Source organism: Danio rerio, chromosome 7 (genome assembly GCF_049306965.1).
Source record: "Danio rerio strain Tuebingen ecotype United States chromosome 7, GRCz12tu, whole genome shotgun sequence".
In the NCBI taxonomy this organism is placed as follows: Eukaryota; Metazoa; Chordata; class Actinopteri; order Cypriniformes; family Danionidae; genus Danio; species Danio rerio.
In genome coordinates this window covers 41266150-41289504 of record NC_133182.1, presented here as the reverse complement: position 1 = coordinate 41289504, position 23355 = coordinate 41266150, and the positions used below count along the sequence as shown (strand labels likewise).

The window sequence follows — 23355 nt, the reverse complement described above, 5'->3', positions numbered from 1 at the left end:
TAAGTCTAATTACCCAAAACAGAAAACCACTTTTTAGTCCTGAAATCAGTTTTCATTTGAGATTTATTGTGCATTTTATGACTCCTTAAGCAGATCCCACTCTTTCTTTGCATTCATTCTTTGTTTTTTGTATTCATATTTAGAAGGATCTATCAGTTGACATCACTGTATTCCAGTTGACAGACTTTGAAAGCCCCTGCTTTATATGATGAGCAGATTTAGTTTTTGGATTTCTTATAAATATTGATCATCAAATGAACAGAAGCTCAATCACAGTTGACAGACACTTGAGAATGAACTTCAAAGGTTCTTGTGGAAGCTCAAACATTCTGGTGACATGCAAGAATGAACCTTAAGGGTTCTTGTGGATCAAGCAAGCATACCTGAGCTTCGGGGATCCAGTTTTTGAGGCTTGACTAAAATGAAAATAAAATATGATCGTCACATAAACCTTAACTCTTAAGAAGATTAATAAAATCATATAGATATAATTAGATTATAGATATAATTTTCTGATTTATATAAGTTTAGAATCTTAAGCATTTGGGATGAAATGGCTGTGAAAAAAATTTAATACATTCCGAAGATGAACTAATACTTATTATGGGTAAATTTTGAGAATTTTTATGTAGTGTCAAATGACCTTTTAATATTTAAACTAAAGAAATAGTTCACCCAAAAGTGATTTCTTTTATAAATTAAGTACCCTACACTTGTTCCAAACCAGTTTAAGTTAATTTTTTTTCTGTTTAACACAAAATATATTTTAAAGAATGTTGGAAACATATTACCATTAACCTCCATATTAGGGTAGATTGAATATACTATAGAAGCCAATGGTTGTAGGTTCCAAGCTTTCTTCAAAATATCATTGTTTGTGTTTCACAAAATGATACCACAATCTTAATTTTTGCATGAAATATCCCTTTACCTTGGCTCCCCAAGTGATCATAAATCAAAACCAATAAGATCGTATTATAAAATATAGTTTTATTCCCATTATCCTAATAAAGTGCCGAATAAAAGGCTATTTGATTGTTCATGAGAACATTTGCCATTCATTTCTCTTCTCTTTCAGAGCTCTCTAAGGAAGCTAAAGCAGACCTGCAGAAGTTTGAGGAGAATGAGCGTCAGAGAAAGCAGGGTCGTTTTGGAGGACGAGGGAGAGGAGGACCGTATGGAGATGGAGGAAGAGGAGGAATGCAAGGTAGAGGTGGAATGAGAGGAAGAGGAGGAGCTGGAGGTCGAGGACTCGGAGGAAGAAATGATTTCCACATGTTTGGAATGGGAGGTTTTCGCGGCGATGGAGTTGGAGGTCGAGGGAGAATAAACGAGCAAAGGCCTCCACTGATGCAAATGAACTTAGGAATGCAGGTAAAAGACTAATGACTTTAACACAAATGCTCAACTATGTGATTTGACAGCTGTATTTAGTATAGAATTAAACCATTAATGACTAATTATTAGCGGTTATATTTAGTGCATAAGAATGTATGATTTCTAGACAGTGGATGAAGAAGCTTAACCTTCCTATTATCCAAGGGGTCAATTTGACCCACTTTAATTTTTAACGTCTGTAAATACATAATTAATGCAAAGGTTTATTTAAGTTGTCAACAGAAGGCATCAATTACTTTACACAAACCTATAAAAATAAAATGTGGAGGTTTAAGTGTTGAATTCAAATTGACCAGTTTAATAGGAAACATTTACAGTTTGGCTGCAAAACCAAATCAGTTAATCTAATTGCAATCCATTGAGAAAGTAACAGTGATTTAAATAACTGATTGAGTGTGTCTTGTCACTTTACATTAGTGAATAACACATTTCTATGACAGGAACATATAACATCTTGGGTGGAATTGTGGGGAAAGTTCATGACCCAAGTTGTGTTAAACTTGAGAATCCTTTAAGCTCTTCAAATAAGTTCTTCATAAGAATGTAACGCAGTTTGACCTGACACGGGCATGGCATACATGTGCTGTGTACTGTTTGAAGTGTTTCAGACATGTTTTCTTCAGCATAACTAGTTGAGTCTTAATCTGTAAATGTTAGAAAGTCACAAGGCAATTTTTATTTTGCCTAAAGGCCCACCTGTTCAGAGACTTCACTGAACGAGTATCAACATGCAGTAAATGAAGCAATGTAATTGTGATGATTTATAAAATAATAATAATAATAATAATAATAATATATATATATATATATATATATATATATATATATATATATATATATATCTGGCTAGACATTACATTTTTATTAGAGCAGTAACAATAAATGCTCTTAATAGTTAATAGGTGTATTATAATTAATGTTGTGTTCAGTTTAGTGTGTTGCTTGTAATTTAATATTTTGTCGGTGCAATTGTTTTTAATGTATATTTTAAATTGGAAAGCAAGCTGTTGTTTTTGTCTTAGACTTTAATATTTATATTTTCAAAGAAATAATCAGTATTAATCACTTATCAAGAATACTTGTTAGTTGCAGCCCCACATCACACTTTATAATTTAGGAAACACTTTAATTGAGCAGTATGAGTACCAGAATCCTAAGATTACTTCAGTAAAACCCACAGAAACCTTAATAAATTAATAAATTACCTTAATGCATGTACACTGTTTAGTGAAATTGGACTAACTGTTATTTTCTGAAACGCTGACCATTTGTATACTATTTAGGTACTGATTGTCTGGTTATTGTTGGCATCTACTGTTTTGGGCTGAGCAGTGAACAATACCCTGCTTCTCAATCTGGAATACTGATAAGCAATTGTTCTACTTGCTTCTATTCCAAACCTTTGCCTCAGCATAAGTGAATAGCATATATGCTGATTATTATCCATTGTGATTCTGTGTCAAGGGGTTTTCTAGGCTTCTCCTGCCCTTAATTGACTATTAAGAGAGCGGAGGTAGAATTGTCCGCATGTAAACGTATAATCCTGACAAGCCCCGAAGGAACAAATACACATTTACAAGGTAAAATTTTGAGTCAGCCAGTAAGACTGTGCTTTTATACTCTGCTGTTGTCATGACAATCACTGTGTGCACATAAATTAGCAATCAGCATTCATTGCAGTTGTTTCCTGCAGTTGTGATTCCTGTGGAAATGCATTTAAAACTAATCTTTTAGAAAAACCTATGAGTGCATTTATTGCGTGGGTTTTTATTTTTTTCAGTGAAAAGACAGGTGTCATTGAACTGACAGCCTTGTTTTGAGATTGCCAATTTTACAGGTATTTCTAGACAAGTGTGAATGTTGAGCCTCACTTTTCATGGAGCTTTGCACATGACATAGAAGCCTCTGAAATATAAATGTTGTATTTACACTAATGCTGGTGTTTAAATATGCCATATAGTGCATTGATTCAATAAGTTAAATTGTTCTCTCTTATCTACACAGTAAGACTGAGGCTTTAGTAAATTAAAAAATTCAGCAGATATGGTTTTATATAACATTTTATTACCCCAAAATGTATCCACTAGGACCAGAAGGTCCGTATTGACCATGTTTGGGACAGTCATGAATATTAATGAGGTCTTCTTTAAAATTCCTGCAGCTCATTGCTTGCTCTTTCACTCAAACACAAGCACAAAATCGAAATATAAATGAATAATAAAACTAAATATAAATGAAACAAAAACAAACGTGCAAAACAAAATCATACTTAATTTGTCAAAATATATTTTAAGAAATTGAGTAGATGCCTTGTTAAATCCACCAGTGTGGTGAAGAGGTTTATTTTAGCTATCTTTAATCACCCAGAAAAAATCATTTTTCTCCTTAGTTGCATTGTTGATGAAATCATTGCTAAATTAGAATTATACTTGAAAATAGTGACAGAGAGAGATGTATTAATAGTTGTATTTTGAATGTTTTAACATGTATAAAAAACGGGCAATAATTATTATCAATCTTTGCATAAACAGGTGGCATTTAATAAATTGTTTTGTTATTTCACTCCAAAATACATGTTTTTGTTGCCTCATTACAAACATAGATATTTTTACAAAATACATGCTAAATTAACAAAAGATACAATTAAACAGACCTTATACCTATTTGGGGTGGAGCTGAATGAATTTATAATCCATATTGCCTGGATTTTGCATTATGAAAAGCTTTAAACAGAAAAAAACTCAGTGCATTCGGCATCTGTCCTCATTGCTTCACAGCGCATAGAAAAGACACGGTGTAAAGGCATGGTGTGGCTGGCTTTAGCCTATAGTCTTTGGCATTATTTGTCTTCCTGTGTCTCCCTATTTCAAAATAATAGCTGATCTTCTGATGATTCAGCAGGTCTAGTTGATGTATAATGTCACATAGTACATGCAAATGTTAAGGGCATGCTAATTAATAATTAATCCCATGTGCAATGTAACAGTCTGTATTTTGATTGGATAGGCCTGTTTTTCACCAGGCTTTAGGTCTTATGTCTTGCGTCTGTGCAAGAGGATGTGTCTTTTTGCACCATGGGGGGCAGTATCTGTTTTTTGTTCAGAACGGCAAAACCGGAACTTCCAGTGTGCACGTGCAAAGTGTAAACAAAGCAATATTTAGTACCAATATTATAGCAGCTTTCACTCAACTCTGAGTGTTTGTTCCTGCAAAAATGTCTGATAATCTAATAATCCATATCGATTAACAAATATTTAAGAAATGTAGCAAAATTACAGCTGGTTTCTTCATGCCTTAATCGGGCTGACGAGTTCTGACGTTAACCCGACAAGAGGTTATGCGTGGAAACAAACCAAAGCAACTAGTCAGACTGACTGTGACGAATGTACCAATGAAGCCCAATGACCAAGTGTTGATTTGCTGTATACCGCCCCTTATACTCAAAGGATTTACATGAAAAAGAGGAAACCATTGAGTTTGGCTCACAGAATGCCAATTTCCATATACTGAGCACTGATTTTTATTAAATGGCACCGTTTATTAAAGTGTAATAAATGCTCAAATATAAAAGTTATTTAAAATGTCATAGCATTTGTTTAATTTTTTGTATTTTTGATTATAAATATACCTTAATGAGTATAAGTGACCGCTTCAAGAAACAAAGAAAAACAACTTACTGACCACAATCTTTTGAAAGGCACTGTAATTTCAGGCAAGCTTGGCATTTGATTTTATTTTAGGTGGTTGAAGATCAGTTTTAGATGTTGCGTTGACTTTTTTTCTTGTCTCACCCTTGCAGAGTCAGTTTGCTTTCGAGTAAAAGACAATTATCACCGTTCTCACTCCCTGTCTTATCCATGTTGATATATGGATTATGGCAAATAACTTGGCGGGAGTCCATTGAGGAAGCATTACACCAAATTAAATTTGTACTTTGCTGAAGGATTTAGCTTCCTGCGCTTATTTTATTATTAAATATCTGTTGAGGGTGTAATCCCTTTGCGCTTGAGCTGTTCGTTCGAACGTTCGCACCTTTTTTTTTTTTTTTTTTTAAAGCTGATTTTCTTTTATAGAAAAGCCTGACTTTCCGGGCTTTTGGCACAACTTGTCATTCCTCGACATTGATGTGTTCTTTTACATTGCAGTGCTGACAGCAGTATATAGTGCACTCACTGCCATAATGATTTAATTGAATTCCCCTCCGCTCCTGTCTATGAGTTGTCATATCAAGCACATGTCTTCATCTGATCGTAAGTTAATAAATATATTGTGTGTAGAGAAAGACTGTAGTGAGTGTATCTGAGTACACTCACTGCTTCACTTAATTCAAATGAGGTGATGTCCTTTTAGGTTAAATCAACAGGGACACAGAGGCACAACGTATGTTTTTTGAGAGACTGCTTGAACATTTTGTATTCGTCTTAAACTCCTCATTTAATTCAGATTCAGTCCCAGTCACTTGGCTCTTATGATTGATTACTTGATTAAAGGGGTCGTCTGGAGACCCAAGGTCACAACACTACAAGATAATGATTTTTTTGGGGTGAAAGAGAGAAGGCTTACGTTATTGATTGATGATCCTTGGCTTCTCTCTCTCGTTTTTAAAGCAGCAGCTCAGAATGACTCCTCCGCTTCAGCATCACCATCATCAATCTCGTCTGCCCGGCCCGAGAAGCTCTGGAGGTCCTGGGCTGTTTCCAGATCCAGGCACTCCGATTGCTCAGCAGCCACTGCAGATGTTGATGCCACATATGAGTCACCGTTCACCAGGCCCCAGAACACAACAGTTGAACTCCCCACCACGACACTCGCATGCACATCCCAACCAACACCAGCAGCACCAACAGCACCATCCCAAAAACATTCACATCAACCCTCACTTCAGAGGACCATCATCCTCACCTGTGCAAGGTATGGCCCCAGATTCAAATCTATATTCTTTGATGCATGTTTGGCTTCATAAAGTACTTTTTCTTTGTTCATTTTTTTAGGCTAAGCACTTTCGGCTGATGCTTACACACATTTTCACAGAGCAAGGTCCTTCTAAGTGTTTTTTTCCCTCTGGTGTGGCCTTCACTCTGTAGGCAGCCCATCAGCATTAAACCAGCTTTCTGAAATGCACACATCTGCGAAGGTGGAATGATTCACGGCGAAATTACTCCTTTTGACTGTCAGTTTATCTCATTAGGTGGCCCAGTCTGCTCGAGAGAGAGATGCAGAGTTTAATCAGCAGAACAGCCCTCTCTCTGTGACCAGCTGTGACAAACCATGGTTTAGACACGTGGCAAGAAGAGACTTTTATGGTGTCTGTGTTACGCCAACCCACTCTCTCGTTCTGCATCCCTTTTTCTGTCTGTCTGACTCCTGCTTTTTCTATTTCCATTTAATCTCAGTTCCCTCAATGCCTCCTGTGCAGAACCAACCAAGGCCTAACATCGCTTCACCGAGACTCTCGGTAAGTAACCTCACGTTGCTTTAAGTTAGAATTAAGTGATTTCAATCTGCATAAATCTGCTGTGTGTTACGGTCGAAACTGCCTGAGTCATAGACACTGAAAGCAACATGTGCGGTGTGGAAGGAACGACTCTCTAAAAGTGTCCTGGTATATGAGGAGGATCTGCCAGTTGAAATTGAAATTGAGACCGTGAAAACATAGAACAGATATAAAAGCCCTTTAAGGATGTAGGAACCGTCATGCAGCTGCCTGCACTGTGGATAAAGTGATTACTGCCAAGGAGGAGACCATCAGAAACCCCCATAAAATAAACTGTTTCCCCAATTCTCTTCTTTTTCCGCTCTTTTACAAATACTTTGGTTTTCTGTTCATTGTTGCTGTCCACTTTAGCTGTAGTTGCATGTTGCAGTAACATGATACCACTATGCAGTGCTACTGTATGTGCAATATTTTCTTTTAAAGTTAGAAAGTGATTTTCTAATTGTATGTATTTTTTTTCATTTTAAATTTATGTTATAATTGATAAATCTCTTTTATACAATTTAATAAACAATTTATAAGTATTATACACTATTAGAAAATACTTTTTGTAACTCCATATCAATTAATACCTTATGACTTTTTAAAATCACTCTCATGGCATCAAGTGTATTCACTTTCTCTTTATTTCATAAAAAGTTTAGAATGTCCATGCCATCCACATTTTTGTCCATGCTGTTTGTGCTGTGTGGCCACTAGTTTGGAGACATCGTGGACTCTAAAAACGGTTTTCGTTTCTGATCTTGCTGAATGAGAGAGAAGTTTCACAATGACATTTTTCCAGCTGTCTGTCTCCCACAGCCAGTTTGGTACAGACAGGACACCATTAAAAATGCCAATGGCATTTTGCAGGGATCGGCGTCCATTAGCCCTCTGGGCTCTTGATTATCATACATTAGCATATGATCACATCTCATCTTACAATAGGCTGATCCGCAATTTCTCTATGAATATTTACTACTTTCGAGTTTTTGAATATTAATCTCCATGCTACATATTTATATTGTATTTTATGTTTAATACTGGTCATAGCAGAAATAATTTTGAAAGGTAAAAGTGTAAATTTCTCCTTTGTTAGTAATGTTGATTGAATCATAATTATTTTTTCTTGTTTAAAGTCACAGTTCACTTAAAGATTTTAATTTACTTACCATTTATTCAATACCAAGTTCTTACAAGCCTTTATAAGGTTATTTTTTCTAAGGATTTTTTGGAGAATGTTAGAAACCAGTTGCCAGTATAACTTCTTTTATGTTCAACAGAATTAAAAAAAAAATCTTTGTAACCAAATGTTTGGAAATGTTTGGAAAAGGTAAAGGTTGAATAAATAATTAGAATAAAAACATTTGGGTGAACTCTCCCTTTAAAAGCTTAGTAGTCTCCAGAATTTTGTAAAGTAGTGCAGTACATTTTTCTTAATGTTGAACTTTCATGATTTTTTTTTATACCAGAACGGCAGAAAGGAACAAGTTGCAGAGTGTATTTTAAGACACCCGAGGCTTGTCTTCTAAATGGCATCAGCCCATGCTTGGCATTTGTCTTTCCTACTCCCTTTCTATCTCCCAGTCAGATCATAACTGGTTACATATTGAGCAGATCCATGGGTATTTACGAAAGATTAGCCCCCCAAAAGGACATGCTCCTTTTATCAAACGAATGCAAACTTGCAAAGGTATTGTGAATGTACTTAAGCTCCCATTGTGTTACAGGAACTGACCTTTTGAATAGAGCAATGAAGTCTACAATAACAATGTGATTCTCCCTCGCTCCCTCCTGTCCATTGCTTAGCTAAGCTGCCTGATTGACTTTCTGTTAAGCAACTTGGCTGGCCTTGGTGACACTCACTGGCTGACTAAAGATCAGGGCTGAAAACGTGGATTAAAAGTTGGATTGCATCTTAAGTCATTTATAATGAGTAAAGAGGTGCTAAGCATCACAATTTGCTGGAGTGTGGCTCCTTTGAAGGAAGGCTAATTTCTTAAGAGCAAAGGATATTTTCAAAGAATAAAGGAGAGGGGATTCGCATTCAACTGCAGGATTAGTAAGGATCGTTATCTTTTTTTCCTCTGGAAAGGTAGAGAGGGGATTTTGAGTTTTATGAGCAATGGGTTAGGTAAGCACTGCGAACGGATAGATTTATATTCAAGGGTGTATGCAAATCATTTTCTTTCTGCTGAAAAGGTTTCTCAATGGCATAAGCGGATGTTTATGATCTTAATATGAAGTGTTACATTTAATAACACATTTAATAACGAAGATAAGAAGTGTAAAGCTTTTTGGCTTTAAAAGTCATCCATCAACAATAATATTTCTGTTTGGTGAAGAGTGTTTTCTGTGGAGTCTGTGAATTTTTATTTTATTTGTGCTGTTATTCATCCTCTAGGCTCCTCCTGATTTTCAGCAGCATCTGGGGAATTTTGGCCCACCTCTGCGGCCTCTGCCTTCCCAGGAGCCATGGAGAGGACCACCACCACCACATCATCAGGATCAAGACCACTTCTTCCCTGGTGGTAAGGTCAAATCATTTTAGAAAGCTGTAGGATGCCAACCTAAATGTGACATCACACTGGAGCCCTGCATTGTCTTCAATACCAATTCCTCCATCCATTGGATGGTGTAAGTTTAAGAAATTAAATTTTTTTTATTTTTTTTTCAGAACCGCGATTTTCAGGCCAGCACATGTTTGACCAGCCAGGCCCTGCCCCCCTTTTGAATAACAGTGTTCTTCCGATGTCGGGGCAAGGCCCTCCGAATTTCCCTCCACAGGGAGGACTTGGAGGTCCTGGATTTGGTCCTTTGGGGCTCGGACAGAACCAAGGGCCTCAGAGTCTAGCCCTGCAGCATGCAGGTCCTCCAGGGCCCCCTGGTCCCCGTGGATTTGTGGGTCACAGACAGCCATTCTCACCCCCGCAACAGGGACCCCCCTTTAGCCCCCAGCACATGCCATTTGGTATGCAGGTACGCCAGAGAGTAAGTTGAAATACCAAAAATTAGCATGGCCTTGCTGACATGGAGAACATTGCATGTTAATCTAGCATGAAATAAAATGTGTCATTATATATGCGTTGTATATTTCTGTATTTTATGAGGTCATAAACTCGCTGTCTTAATTTAGCTCATGAAGTATGTCAGTGTTACATTAAGGTTTGGGTTGTGCATGTGTCTTTACTGACAGTCACGATCAATTTAATGCATCCTTGCTTAATAAAAGATAGCTTTCTATATAAAAAAAAACCTACTGACCCCAAACCTTTGAATGGTAGGGTAGATGGCACAGAAAGTGTAAACAGACAAGCAAGCAGAAGTGGTGTAAGCTGTGTAAGGATAACCTGCCCTTTTACATGCAAGCAGCAGACAAGACTGCCCTCTTGTGTTAGCAGTATTTGTCAGTTCATGGTTATTTGAGGTCACTGGGTTAGTTGTTACACATCAAACACCTGTCGCTCTTTTAAAGATGTCATTCCTCCTAAAACTGTTTATTTTCTTTGGTTTTACTAATAAATTGAATAAATTGTGATTTTAGAAACAAATGAAATTGAAAAAGAACAGCAAATTAACTGTTTAGGTAAAGTACTGTAAAATTGTGCCGACTTCAGTTCTACTCCTGTTGACTAGATTGTGCTTTAGTGTAAATGTCCTTTTAAAAGAAAGCTTTATGACATTTGATCCAACTCATTTGTACACTTAAGATGTAAATTTGATTATTTTATCCTCATTTGAGTTTGTTTAATTAGTTTAATTTAATTTGTTTGTTTTATTTAAAGGGTCTACTGCAGCAGCCCCTACACCATGATCCGCAACTTACCCATCAGTCCTTGCACCAGCAGCACCAGCAACACAGACAGGACTTACCCCCCCAGGCCTTGCTTCACTCCCAGCCTCCACCCCAACATCAAACTCACCACCAACACCACCCACGGGACCAACACCTCTCCCAGCCCCATTTCCGCCAATCGATTTCCAGTGGCCATAGACAGATGCAGTCCCGGCCACAGGGCAACCAGCAGCGTAACAACCATGCCAGACCCAGAATGGTAAGCACTTCGTGTTTTTGATGCTGCTTATTAAGTTATATTTCATTCATGCAAAGCAGTTCACTACACTAGAGCAAAACTGCTGTCAGTGAATTCATTTTCACTCCTGAACATCAACTCGTGTTTCTGAACTTCTCCTGCTTTTCTTCAGACGCCGCCTTCTCCACTGCAGCAGATTCCTCCTCAGCGCAACAGCAACCTTCGGGAGCTGCCCATTGCTACTAGTAACAATAATACCTGCCCATCAGTGCCTAGTGGGCAAGCAAAACCAGTTACCAAGGCAACACAAAATGTTAGGCAAGGGCCCGTTGCTCGTTCTGGACCAGCAGGAAAGGTTGGACCTTTAGCACAAGGGCAAGGCTCCGCCAGAGCACCGCTGCAGCCCAGAGTGCCCGAGATAAAGAAAGCGCAACCAGCTGCACAGTCAAGCACCACTCCACAGGTAATACTGGGAGCTGCTTGATGTTTTTGAAGTGCTTTACAAAATAGCAGTTGTTTACATAGACGTAAATTAGACATGTTCAAGTTTATGCAAAAATTTGTTTTATTTTCTTAAATTTGATTGGCCGAAAGCAGCATTCTATGAGTATCAGCAATGATCCAGTCTCTTCCTCTGTGGGCATCTCTCCAACCACAGCAAGTCTCATGCAGACTCACTATAGTTTAGGCAAGAACGTAGTAGTTTAGCTTTCAAATAATTTCAAGTCAAGTCAACATTTATTTATAAAGCATTTTAAGAAACAAGAGCACCAAATTGTTGTACACGCTGAAACCATTTAAACACAAAACTGTGGATTTTTAAACATTTATTTATTCTGTTCTGCTTTTTAATTTTCAGCTTTGAGCACGATCCTCTGTTTTGTCATGTCTAAGGCATCATGATACTCACCAATATGCAGAATTAAGGAATTTAAATACATGTTCTGAAGTGAAGTTTTTATATTGGCGATGGCTTTTGCCCAGCTGTTACAGTGAACTTCAGATGTAAATTTGTAGTGGAAGAAATTAGTTCCTCACAAAGACACTGTTACTTATGATATAGCTCATTTGCACAAAAATATATATATGTTTTATTCAGTGATTTAACTCTCTCTATATACATTCAGTTGAAGTCAGAATTATTAGTCCCCCTGAATTATTAGCCCCCTTGTTTATTTTTTGCCCAATTTCTAACACATTTCTAAACATAATAGTTTTAATAACTCATTTCTAATAATTGAATTATTTTATCATTGTCATGATGACAGTAAATTCAGTAAATATATTGCTAGATATTTTTCAATACACTTCTATACAACTTAGTGACAATTAAAGGCTTAACTCTGTTAATTAGGTTAACTAGGCAGGTTAGGGTAATTAGGCAAGTTATATATGTCAATGGTTTGTTCTGTAGGCTATCGAGAAAAAAATATATAGTTAAATGGGGCTAATAATTTGGACCTTAAATTGAATTAAAAAAAAACTGCTTTTATTCTAGCCAAAATGAAACGGAAGAAAAAATATTATCAGACATACTATGAAAATGTCCATTCTCTGCTAAGCATCATTTAGGAAATATTTACAAAAGAAAAAAAATGAAAAAAGGGGCTAATAATTCTGACTTCAACTGTATATGTCCACCAAATATTATTTCTTAACTATTGCATAGTTGGGTTGTCAGGTCAATTTACAATGCACCCACAGACAGATGATCATCAAAGTATGTCACTTTCACAATCGCTTCATGTGAAACCCCTTTCATTTTACAAAAGTGCAGTGTTTTTTTTTAAATAAATTTAGTGTATAAGAGCAAGTTATTGTACAGGTCACATCCATTTGTCATGCACTGAACATATGGCACACAATTTTTAGTTTAACAATAGGTTGAGTGAGCATGTAAAGTTGCTGTTTTGTGGTCAATGATTGGCTTTTTCATGTCATGCCCCATGTACTATTACCAGCAATTAGCAATCTGTCAACCATGGCCAACTTGATTTACTTTGCTATATCCAGTGTAAAAAAAAAATCTGTGTCTGAAACATTTGGGTTGACCAAGCATCTTCTCTTTTACAAGTTTAGTCGACTATTGGGGCAAGCCTTGGTAACACTGGTCCAAAAAACAAACAAACCAAATATTACAGTTGTATATCTATGTACAATTGAAGTCAGATTTATTAACCCCCTTGAATTATTACCCCCCCCTGTTTATTTTTTTCCCCAAATTTCTGTTTAACAGAGACAAGATTATTTTCAACACATTTCTGAACGTAATAGTTTTATTAACTCATTTCTAATGACTGATTTATTTTATCTTTGCCATGATGATGGTAAATAATATTTAACTAGATATTTTTAGGGCACTTCTATACAGCTTAAAGTGACATTTAAAGTCTTAACTAGGTTAATTAGGTTAACTAGGCAGGTTAGAGTAATTAGGTAAGTTATTGTATAACGATGGTTTGTTCTGTAGTCTATGGAAAAAATATATAGTTTAAAGGATATTATGATTTTGACTTTAAATGTTTGTAAAAAAAAAAATAAATAAATAAAAACTACTTTTGTTCTAGCCAAAATAGAACAAATAAGACTTTCTCCAAAAGAAAAAATATTATCAGTCATACTGTGAAAATTTCATTGCTCAGTTAAACATCATCTGGGAAAATTTAAAAAGAAAAAAAAAAATCAAAAAGGGGCTAATAATTCTGACTTAAACTGGATATGTAGATAATGCAATTGCAGCTAGACTTTGTCTAGAATGTGTAAGTAACCACAAGCAACCTTGGTCTCGTGCATATGCTCACTAGACTGAAATGTTTTTGCATAAAGCCAAAAGAAGTCTTTTTTTATTCATCCAGAATTTAAATTCGTCCTTGTTTAGAACCCAGATGAAGATGAGGAGACACGGCAATACAGACTAAAGATCGAAGAACAGAAACGTTTGCGAGAAGAGGTCCTTCGACGCAAAGAGCTGCGCAGGCAGCAGCAAGCTGGTGAGCGCAAAAAGGAACTGTTGGAACGAATTGGCGGCCAACTTCCAAACCAGACTCAACCAACACAGAACACCACACAGCCCCCTACAGCTCAACCCCCTCAGCCGGTCCCTTCCCTGATCTCTAACGGAACCCCACAGAACCCTTCGCCCATCGTCAATTCCCCTCGTCCCAATGTTAAGACACGTCTGTTGAACACTAAACCTCAGGCACCTGCTTCAGGGTGGTCTGGGCCACAGAAGCCACAGAGTACTGGTCCTAATGCCAACCTGCAGGGCCAATATCAACCATTGCAGAAGAGGACCATCGCCCCACAAAACACTCAACGACCGGCTGCACAGGGTGTTGGTGCTCAAACCAAGCCAGTAGAAGGGCATGGCCTGGGTCAGCCTCAGCCCGGTGGAAAAAGAACAGTGATGCAAAGAACCAACAGTGTTGAATCACCACAAGTTCCACAGAAAGTGCGTGTAGTTAAGCTTCAGGGAGAGGTGAGTGAATTTGTAACCTATTTAAACTCTAGATGTGATCTTTAAAGTTCATGTGCCACAGAATATTTTGACTCTTTTTGTCTTTGCCGGTTTTCTTGAAGTAGTTGTCACCTTGATAGAATTAATAAAAGAGTCTACCTCAAAGACAAGAGGATTTCCAATTACTGTAAAAGTCATGACGTCTACTTTTTCGACCAGTAAAGTTTTTAGAGCTCAAAACTGTTTAAGGTATGTAGCAAATTTCTCTTTTTGAAAGAATCGATAGCGATGGTAGTCTTCATACTGGGATTTAATTGACAGAACACTTTTACCTTTTGTGGCCAGAAATGGCACCATCCTGCTGTCATTAAAGTGAGATGCTTGGCATTTGCGTCTTTACTCTGAGTGATAGCAGATCCAGACATTGTAAAGGTTTGTATCTTCTTCAAGTCGAGCAGCAATTTTACGAGTCAAGTTAAGCAAGACCAAATGGAGGTTTCTATCGGTTTCATCAATCATTTTACATTTAAGTCTAGAGTTTGAGGTTGTTCTGACAGGGCATTTTATGCATCTCAACCAAGGAAAGGAGGACCCAAGGATGATTTATGGCCTCTAAGAGATGATTTGTTCGTTGAATGAGGAGAAAACATCCTTTTCCAGTCTTCTGCCTGAAGCGAAGCTAAATATCTCCTTTGACTGCCAGATCTCTGTGAATGAAGATAACTGTGTGTCAACTTAGTTAATAGAAAGCTACACGCAGCTATCTGAAGTGCCGTGGCTCTGACTGACAAAGAGGAAGAAGGGGGAGGGTCTGTCAGACCGAAAGAAGCTGATCCTCTAGGTGCTTCTCTTCTCCTGCTGTCAACCTCAGCCGCCTGACAATGTTATCTCTCTTTCTTGTTCTCCCTTCTAACTTGTGCTCGCTCCATGTTACTCTCTTCATCTATCTCGTCTCGCCTCTCGCTTTATCCATCCATCAGCTCATCATTGAAGTGTGTTAGAATAGGTGTCAGTCGGGGGACATCTGCAATTAATCTTTCTCGTCTATGTTGATATGGGTGTAATAATACCTGCGAGAGTCCGGGAGAAAGAGAGATGCCGGTTTGGGCGGATTTGTATTTCTTCCAGCTTAGCCGCACTGATAAGAGCAAATTAAATTTTCATCAGCAAGAATACAAAAGCCTGCACCGTACAAAAGCAGCATGGGGGATGGAGGTGACGGGCTGGGTGGGGGAGGGGGAGGGACTTGTCAAATGTCGTCACCCCGCCCCGGTGTATTGCTGCGGAGCATCTGATAGATGTAATCTGAAGGTGTGGATTTTGTATTGAGTTGGATTAATCCATTAACCCCCTCAGATGGAGACAGACAGAATAGAGATAATGCACACGGTTTAGAAAAAGACAGATGAGGGGAAAAGGATGAGCTTAGCTGCTTTGGCAATTATGTCTTTGTTGTAGACTGAAGGAATGTTTATAGGGATTGTGTTGAATATATTCAGGTTTGCTGTCGGATGAGGACTATATGCTGATGTTTGATTCTCTCTGTGGTAGACGGTATAAGTTGAATGTTCTTCATGTTTTTCTTTTTATATTTTAACAATGATACGGTTAAAAGAGTACAACCAAAATAACATACAAGGCATTCAAGAAATCATTAAGAAATTTTGATATTTGAATATGATTTTGAGCACTAGCTATAGCAGTTCAGTCAATGTTAACGGTGCATTAGGTTATTTGCCAAAAAGCTAACCGTTAGCATAATAGCTTTGAAAACACAGTCCCTCCCCTGCAGTCCTCCTGAAATCATGAACACGCACCATAAAGACGATAGAAAACAAACCCACTAGTTCATGACATTCGCTAGTTAGAAATCTATATAGTACTTTATAATATTTCAATTCTGAATGAAAAACTGTATTATATCTAGCATGTTTTCAGTTGTATGTGCAATATTTCATGTATGCAAGGATCGCTAGTCTCACTCTCTCACACACTGTCCTAAAGCGACTATACTTAGTGGTTGGCTGGTGGCATGCAGGAATTACACTTATTACTAATCCATACTTACATGCTATTTCAGACTGAATATTCAAATTACTATGTTGAACAATATAGGGAGCATGTCACAGGTTGTCATAGTTCAAAAATGAATCAATGTGAATATAAAACCAACTTCACCAACTTCAACTTCACCTCTGTAAAGCTGGCTAGGTGGAATGGCATTATTGACTTATGTTTTATTGTTAAACTAAAAAAAATCTACATTATCGATGCTGTAAAAGGTCCCTTATGAAACTGAAAATAGTCACATCAATCTTTTGCCTGAAAATTTCAGTGGCTGAACAACACGTCTGTGCATATAACCCATTTATAGCACAATGCAATCTACATCAGCTTTACATAACTACAATAGTTTTATAATAGAACATTACCTGTCTAGCAGAAATACTTCAGCCATAGTGTCATTCTTCATCCAGTGTACAAAACTAACTCCAATATTGATTTAAGATTTTAGTAAGTTTTAGTTAAGCATTTGTTTTCACCACTGTCACTCTTGCATGTGCACGTGTAAACGACAGATCTGTTTGCCTGAAGGGCTGTGCAGATGTACAAATCTACATTTGTTGACAGACAGTTTGGGCTACCTATCAGAATTATGGCAATTATTGCCCTGACACTTTTTATTGGATTAACATTTTTTTGTTTAATGCTTTACCCAGAATAGAAAAATACGTATGAATACATTAAGACAATTTACTTTAATCTGTACTATTGGAATGTGAAGAGAATTTCTACCAACACAACAAAAAATGTTTCTGAAGACAATTTTACGACAGGTTTACCGCAGTTTGGAAAAGTCAAGGTTTTAAAACCACTATTTTCTGTAATAACGTTCCTAAGGTATGTGTAAGATTTTTCTTTTAGTTTTTTAGGACAACAGTATCTTCAGCATAAAAATATCAAAGATGCCGGTTTAAATTGTAATGAAATCATTGCTTTTGAAACAAATAAAGACAAAAGAAGCCAATTATTCATTTGAATTATTTAGCCTGACATGTTTACTGTTCCAAAGTATTAAAAATCTTTCAAAAAATTAAATATATTATTTTCAATTTGGAAAAACGTTTTTAACGACATTTAAAAAGAATGTATTTTAGAGCAGTAACAACAATACTGTGATACCGTGAAACTGTGATATTTTTATTCAAGGTTATCATGCCTACAGAATCTTATACCGGCCCATGCCTATAGACAATCTCCTACTGCACTTTTAATAAATGAACCCTTCTTTTTAGATTATCATCAATGACAGACTGGAGCAGGTTTGTCATATTAAGCCATAATGCATGGATACAATTTAATAATCATAAGATTTGTCGCTGAACTTCTTACATTTACTCAAGACATGACATAAACAAAAATTTGATATATTTTTGTGTATTTGACCAAAAAGAAGTGATTTTTGAATCGTGCTGAGCAATTTTATGTTTATCAGTCAGTGCAAATAATTTACTGAGATTTTCTTTTTCAGGGTCATTGTCATGTTCATGAAACCTAACATAGTATTTAACATTGTCAACAAATTGTAAATGATCACTAATTTTCTGAGATACAGAATTAAGGCGTACTCACACTATGTACAGTTGCCTTGATGTGGGCCGAAGTATGCTTGTCCCCCTCCCGACTCCCCAGACAGCCCACACTAACATTCCATTTTGGGCTTGAGCATGCTTACATCATCGATGATGCGCTCTTCAGTAAGCGCTTTCGCTCAGCGCAGTGGAGATTTCTTTAGTTATATCGTTTAAGTCGTTTGATATGCAGTGACACGCTTTCAAATATTTTGCCAAACAGATCAGCCACTTTTTGTGCTCATAAACAAGTCCTCGTACTGCAGAAATTATGAGGTTTGCTAAAGGTACAGCTGTCATGCAGTGAGGGGTTTGCCTCTTCAATAATCTATGACAGTTAGCGTTCACTGAACAGTAAGAATGATTAATAAACGCATATAAAACAGTCAAGTCAGTAAAAGTCAAGTCTCGTCTTCAGTTACCGGCTCAGGCGTGCTTTGCACTCACATTACAAGCGTACCGCACCGAAGCTCAAGTGAACAGCGCTCTGGCACACCTCTTCCAACCAGGCCAGGGCCGGCCAAGTGAACGGCGCCTCAGCGCGGTTTAGAGCACTCACACTTCTCAAACGATATGGGGAACGGGCCTTGGTAGGTATGTAGTTCTCACCAATGACAAATTTGAGAAGGGCAAAATCATTCATTAAATATTAAAAAACTCTTGAGATGATGTGTTATCTGTGGTCACAAGAAAGTATTGAGGTGATTGGAAGTTTTGGGGGGGGGTACTCACACTAGCTGCAGTTGGCTTGAACCGTGCCGAAGCACGATTGTCCCTCTCCCCCGACAGCCTGCACTCACACTAGATCTTTACCTTCCGAATCTGAGCATGCTTGCGTCATAGTTGATGCAACTGTTCAGTTTAACAGTAAGAGAATTGCTCTTGCTCAGCACAGTGGAGATTGCTTTAGTTATATTGTTTTGTACTATTTTTAGTCATTTGGGATGCAGTGACACTCTGTCAAATATTTTGCTGAATATATCCACCACCTTTGGCGTACATGTTCACAAAGTCCTCGTGCTGGACATATTAGAAGGTTTGATGAAGGTGGAGCTGATGTGTGGCAAGGGGTTAGTGTCTTTAATAAACTATGACAGTTCGTGTTCATTGAAAAGTAAGAATGATTAATAAATCCATATGAATTATCAATTTTAGTCTCCTAAAAGTCAAGTCTTGTCTTCAGTTTCGGGCTCAGGCATGCTTTGCACTCACACTACAAGCGTACCGCACCGCAGCCCAACTGCACTCTGGCACACCTCTTCCAACTTGGTCAGGGCCAGCCAACTGAACCGCACTGTGCCTGATTTGAAGCACTCACACTTGTCAAACTAACGGGCAAACATGCCTGGGCATGGTTCAAATAGCATAGTGTGAGTGCACCATTAAACGATGATGAGAGCGTTTAAATTTTCAAGGCCTTCAACATCTGAAGACTGCCAGCCGCTGTCAGATAACACAAACACTTTGAAAGCTGAGGAAACAGTTCTCTTTGTCCCCAGTCCATGACATTTATACTCAGAGGTGCGGTCACCAGTTTTCTGGAAGATGTTTAATAAATTCAGCTATATTTTATCCTGTAATTAGCATCCTGAAACCAGATCACATCACCTCTTGGAGTAGTGTTGTCTGTTGTTCTGCATTTCTGTTGGGCTGCAGAATTTATTGAAAAAATATTGTTATGGTGATAATAGTAAATGCAATATTTATTTCACAGAGAGTTTGTTTTGCACAATTTGACCAATTAAATGGTCCTTAACTTTTTATTCACTTTTGTTCATTTTTGCGCCTATCTTTTTACCTAGCTCCCTAGTAGGTGCTGCTGTGCTATTGGCTAGACCAAGCCCAAAGGTGGACCTAGAGCCTCAGAATAAATAAATACTAATGGCAGGAGTAGAGACAAATGGAAAATGACAACAGCAAATAAGAAACAGAACATCTGCAGATGTTTTCATTCATTCATAGTGTTTTAAAGTCTGATTGTTTTCAGCGTGAATTATTTAAATTGTATCAGACAATTGGTCCCACTTTATATTAAGTGGCCTTTATTACTATGTACTTATTGTGTTCATATAGTATTGCAAAGCACCAGAACTGTTCTTGAGGTAGGATATGGGTGAGGTTAGGGATAGGTCTGAAGTATGGGTAGGTTTTTTTAAGGTAAGGTGTGGGTATATAACAGTATATTTCTAAATGTAAAAACAGAAATTTATTACAGATTTAATTTTAAGCATATTGTTTTTAAAATATTAGTACAATGTAAAAACATGTATGTACTTTAATGTGTTGCACTAAATGACTAATTTAAATAGCAGTACATTGTAATTAACGCTACTTAATGTAAAATGGGATCAAAAAATGTGTTTTTCCTGTTTATTAAAGTATGCTCATAACATTCTGTACATTAAAAAAATGATAAAAATAGGCACAATTCTTTAGGAAAAAAAGAATGCTCAACTTCAGTATCTCATATTTTGCCAGTTCTGTCCATTTCAGACTGATGGTCTGATGTTTGTTAATCTGGGATTTTCTTTGTGTGGTTTGTAAGATGTGTCTTCTCTGTGTTCAGCAGGCAGATGCCAGTCCCAGCACTGCTCCCTCACAGCAACAGCAACCACCAATTGGTCGGCCTATCCCCCAACAGAGGCTTGGTCCCATCAGGAAAGTTACCATGGCAACTGGTGGTGTACAAAATCAACAACAGGCTGGCCGTGGCGTGACAAACCAAACGAACCGGGTATGACATTGAATCAGGATTACTCTCACAAGCCCTTAATTGGACAGGTGCACAATGCCATTTTGAAGAGATGACACTAAGCTCTGGTACTAATGGTGCTTTCAGGTTATGTCCAAATCAGTATATTTGATGCTTGGCATTTTTATAAGTTTAAATTTAAGCATCGTTACTAAATCTGATTATCATCAGATTATACAATCATAAGTTATAATTGTGAATTTTTGCTAGCCATTTTTTACTGTTTTTCAAAAGGACAACACTTGCCAGAAAGCCATTTAACAGGTTCATGGGGGCTTGGGTCAAATTTCCTTCTTATCTGCAAAGCTTCTGAAAAAACTTTGAGAGCACTGGCATCAGTGCCACTAGGTTTCTACAGATGGAGGCACCTGCACCTGATTTGATAGTACAGTCTCATAAATTTTCTTTTAGTAAATAAATACACTAATACAGTCATATAGTAGCTTGAGTTGGGATGCAAATTACATGTTTCTTTAGCAAAAATAGTACTATCTGTAGAAATTGCAACAGCTTTTCCTTATTTAGTCATAGACTATGATATCCACAATTATGGCACCTCACCAAAACGTCAAATCTAACTTAACGAAAATACTGTTATAAATATTTACACTGCTACCTTAATCCGCAATACCATAAGTTACCATTAGTGTTTCTATAGTAGAACCATGATGAATGTTGGTGATTTGTGGATTTAAACACCTTCTATATTTTTGTATCGAAATGGTAGTCCTATTTTCCTATTCCTACTCTTCCTATGTTATAAAACGTCTTACTCTCTGGTGCTTCCCACACATAGACTTTACTTGGGCGGGCCGCTCGGGTATATTAACGACCGCCCAAGCATATATTGCGGCACATTTTTTTCAACTATTATTATCATCCTTTTACACTTTTTTTGTATCCGCTCAATGTAAACCAACATCTGCATTCTGCAAGCAATTAAGTAGTGGAAAATCTCTCTTTTACCCATTTCATAATGCTCATTCTGTGTGTGTGAGAACTCGTGTGCTCTGCAGACCCACAGAGACCCACACCTTTTTGCGTCCGGCTGAGGTTTCTAAATCTGCTAAAATGTCAGGGATATGATTTTACTTTCGTTTTCTAAGCTGTAGTTAATTTTATGAGCACAGTTGCAATAGCCAGAGAGACATTAAATTATTCTTGAATCTAAACGACTTTACTAAACTTTGCTAAATAAATTACATTTAATTAGAAATTATTAGAAATGGGTAATTTCTTTTCGGCTTTGTCCCTTCATTAATCAGCAGAATGAACCGCCAACTTATCCAGCATATGTTTTACGCTGCGGATGCCCTTTCAGCTGCAACCCATCAGTGGAAAACATCCATACACTCTCATTCATACACATACACTACAGACAATTTAGCTTACCCAATTCACCTGTACCGCTTGTCTCTGGACTTGTGGGGAAAACTAGAGCACCCAGAGGAAATCCACGCCAACGTGGGGAGAACTTGCAAACGCCACACAGAAATGCTAAAGGCTGATTTATACTTCTGCGTCAAACGCCGGCGTATGCTACGGCGCTGACGCATAGCCCTTCGCCGTGGCCGTCGCCGTCACTGACGTGCACCTCTTAAAAAATGTAACTACACGTCGCAACGGCGTGTAGTGTAAGCTCTGTGATTGGTCGGCTTGGTATCGCTGACGAGTCTGGGCGGGACCAAGAGCCGCGCGAATGGCGCGAGCGATTGTTTACAAGTGTGGAGTCCCGTGAAGGAGCTCCGGATGGAAAGTTTTGTTTTGTGTTTACCTCATAGTTAAAGTTGTTGCACGTCCGCCGGTTCCTGCGTCAAAATGAGCGAGTTTGAGCCACTTGTACATCCAGGAAGTGTTCAGGAAAAGCTAAAAAGCACCGAAGAAACTCGACACAGAGGAACAGTTACACCTTACTGCCAACTAGCGTTTCGGAAATGTTAATGCAGACCGACAGAGACAGCGCGCAGAAGTATAAATGCACAGCCACGCGCGTTGCATGTGCCGTGGGTTACGCCGGTCACCTGACGCAGAAGTATAAATCAGGCTTAACTGACCCAGTCGAGGCTTGAACCAGCGACCTTCTAGCTGTTAAGCAACAGTGCTAACCACTGCGCCATCGTGCTGCCCAACTCATTTCTATTATTTAAAGGGCCATGACACCCCCCTCTATTGGTTAAAGTCTACTTCAGAATTTTTTCAAAAGATGCATGATTAATGGGCGTGGAGCTCCGCAAGCATCGGGCAGAAGTGGGCGTGGCCAGCAGGGGAGAAGGGGAGCGAATAACTACTGTTGTCAGTTAGCTCACAAAATGAGACACAAACCGTGAGGAGACGCATGAGTTTATAGTTTACAAAGTTAAAATGCAAAGAAATGAACAGTGATTTAATGCCCTGCTACATTTGTTATTCTTAATTTCATATACAGACAACCACAATTTATATCATTATAAAGATAAGTGTGTTCATGTAAACACTATAAATGAGGACTTCTCCCTCAATCCCTGTATCCAGCAGACTCAGTGCAGCAGGTCTCCTGACCCGTCTATTTTAACCATTAACCCTGCTGGTAATCTGGAGGATTTAGGCAAACACAGCAGCACAGTGATGTG

General features: G+C 37.9%; 1 protein-coding gene across 14 annotated transcripts in view; it reads left to right on the top strand.

The window, feature by feature from the left end:
* Nucleotides 1-23355, top strand: part of rbm33a (RNA binding motif protein 33a) — a 54575-nt gene that overhangs the window by 18310 nt on the left and 12910 nt on the right. Inside the window, exons 8-16 of one of the 14 annotated variants that reach the window (XR_012383465.1) lie at nt 1079-1374; nt 6009-6309; nt 6792-6853; nt 9276-9402; nt 9549-9850; nt 10657-10926; nt 11078-11368; nt 13784-14383; nt 20561-22887. Coding sequence is in view for 8 of the 14 variants with exons in the window: in XM_009303398.5 (XP_009301673.1) it covers nt 1079-1374; nt 6006-6309; nt 6792-6853; nt 9276-9402; nt 9549-9862; nt 10657-10926; nt 11078-11368; nt 13784-14383; nt 20561-20728 (2432 nt within the window). In the remaining 6 variants the exon portion in view is untranslated. Of the gene's footprint in view, nt 1-1078; nt 1375-6005; nt 6310-6791; nt 6854-9275; nt 9403-9548; nt 9863-10656; nt 10927-11077; nt 11369-13783; nt 18246-18302; nt 20432-20560; nt 22888-23355 lie in introns of those variants that run through there. The other 13 variants (XR_012383463.1, XR_012383464.1, XR_012383462.1 and 10 more) reach the window with 13 other exon arrangements.